At 53.3% G+C, this 1,225-nt stretch overlaps 1 protein-coding gene across 1 annotated transcript; it reads left to right on the forward strand.

Annotated features, from left to right (window-relative positions):
* The first annotated feature begins 236 nt into the window (after window positions 1-236).
* Window positions 237-539, forward strand: LOC142569304 (uncharacterized). The gene has a single exon (XM_075678605.1). It carries the CDS (start codon window positions 237-239, stop codon window positions 537-539), a length of 303 nt encoding a protein of 100 aa, XP_075534720.1.
* The last annotated feature ends 686 nt before the right edge of the window (window positions 540-1,225 follow it).

The raw sequence follows: 1,225 nt of genomic DNA on the forward strand, positions 1-1,225 counted from the left end.
GACGACGTGCCGTATCTGTGCGCGAGCGAACGCTGTTCCCCGTTCGAACGTTTCTGGGGCCTTCTGGAAGTCGGACAGCGAAGGGAATCCTCTGGAGTCAAGCGGATCGCTGCAAGATGGATTCCGGACAATCGAAACGCGCACACGGCTGGGATCATCTGCAAGGACTCGACGAGGCATCAGCAAAGCGCCCTAGACTTACCCTTTCGTCGGATACCCCACCGACTGCTCCGGCAATGGCTCATCAAATGGATCCTTCACCGTCCGCCGGCGTCCCAGTAGCCAACATGCATGAGGAGATGCAGTGGATACACTATCATCAGGAGCTTTGCCTCCAGTGGGCCGCGTCCAATGCCAGGGTTCCAGAAGGTCCCGTAAGTTCGCTGCTTCGGCAGGCCTCCATGGAGGAAGACTTGCCACCTGCCCATCTGGGCCATGCTCCTTTCATCAACTTCCAAATGGGCCTCATTTGCGAGCGCATGATGAAGGAACGCCAGAACCGCACGCGTGAGGAGTTCGACCATGTGTTCTCTGCGTAGCCCTCTGAGCAGCGCTGCGCATTTCTTCAACGTGATGGGCGTCGCTTCGCAAGGGGACATGCGCGAGCTCTGGCACGAGGAAGCACCAGGAAGAATCCTACTGGCAAAGCCTGCACTGTACAGCAGCAATAAAGGTCGGGACTGAACGCATGAGTCTGTCCTACAGTGGCGTGTTTATTTTATGGAGAAAAAATTCGTACCCGCCAGAGGTGCTCAGGGGCCATGGAATTTAGATGCAGAGCTCGCGGTCACGTGTTAATTTCCGGCTGCGACGGCAGCAAGCCTAATGTGCTGAGATGAAAAAAAAATGAGAAGCTAGTGAACTGAGCATTATCCGCACATGGAACCCCAAGTGGTTGAAATTATTCCGCGACGCGGCTTACTATTCCGCCATACACTCGTGTCTTTGGAACATAGGGCCCCATGCAGCCCAGTTTATTAATAAAATGTAATTCTGGGAGGTAGGTCTGTCTAACGTGAGCGAGAATGAAGCTGGGAAGGCAAAATGCATAGCCGGTGTCGTCGTCATCAATATCATTATCTTTATCCATTTATTCGACGGGGCTCAGAAAGGAAGTCGGCGGATTGGTTGTTCCTCAATGAAACGGCGCAGTCCACTCTGGAGGATCGGCCATGAATCGGGCAGCACAAGCGTTAAAATAGTGCAATCAAATTTGTTGCCTTTG

The sequence above is a fragment of the Dermacentor variabilis genome, chromosome 1 (assembly GCF_050947875.1).
Source record: "Dermacentor variabilis isolate Ectoservices chromosome 1, ASM5094787v1, whole genome shotgun sequence".
NCBI classification, from domain to species: Eukaryota; Metazoa; Arthropoda; class Arachnida; order Ixodida; family Ixodidae; genus Dermacentor; species Dermacentor variabilis.

Excerpts from the sequence above, each read along its gene's own strand:
- LOC142569304 (XM_075678605.1), top strand. The coding sequence starts at position 237 with ATGGCTCATCAAATGGATCCTTCACCGTCCGCCGGCGTCCCAGTAGCC.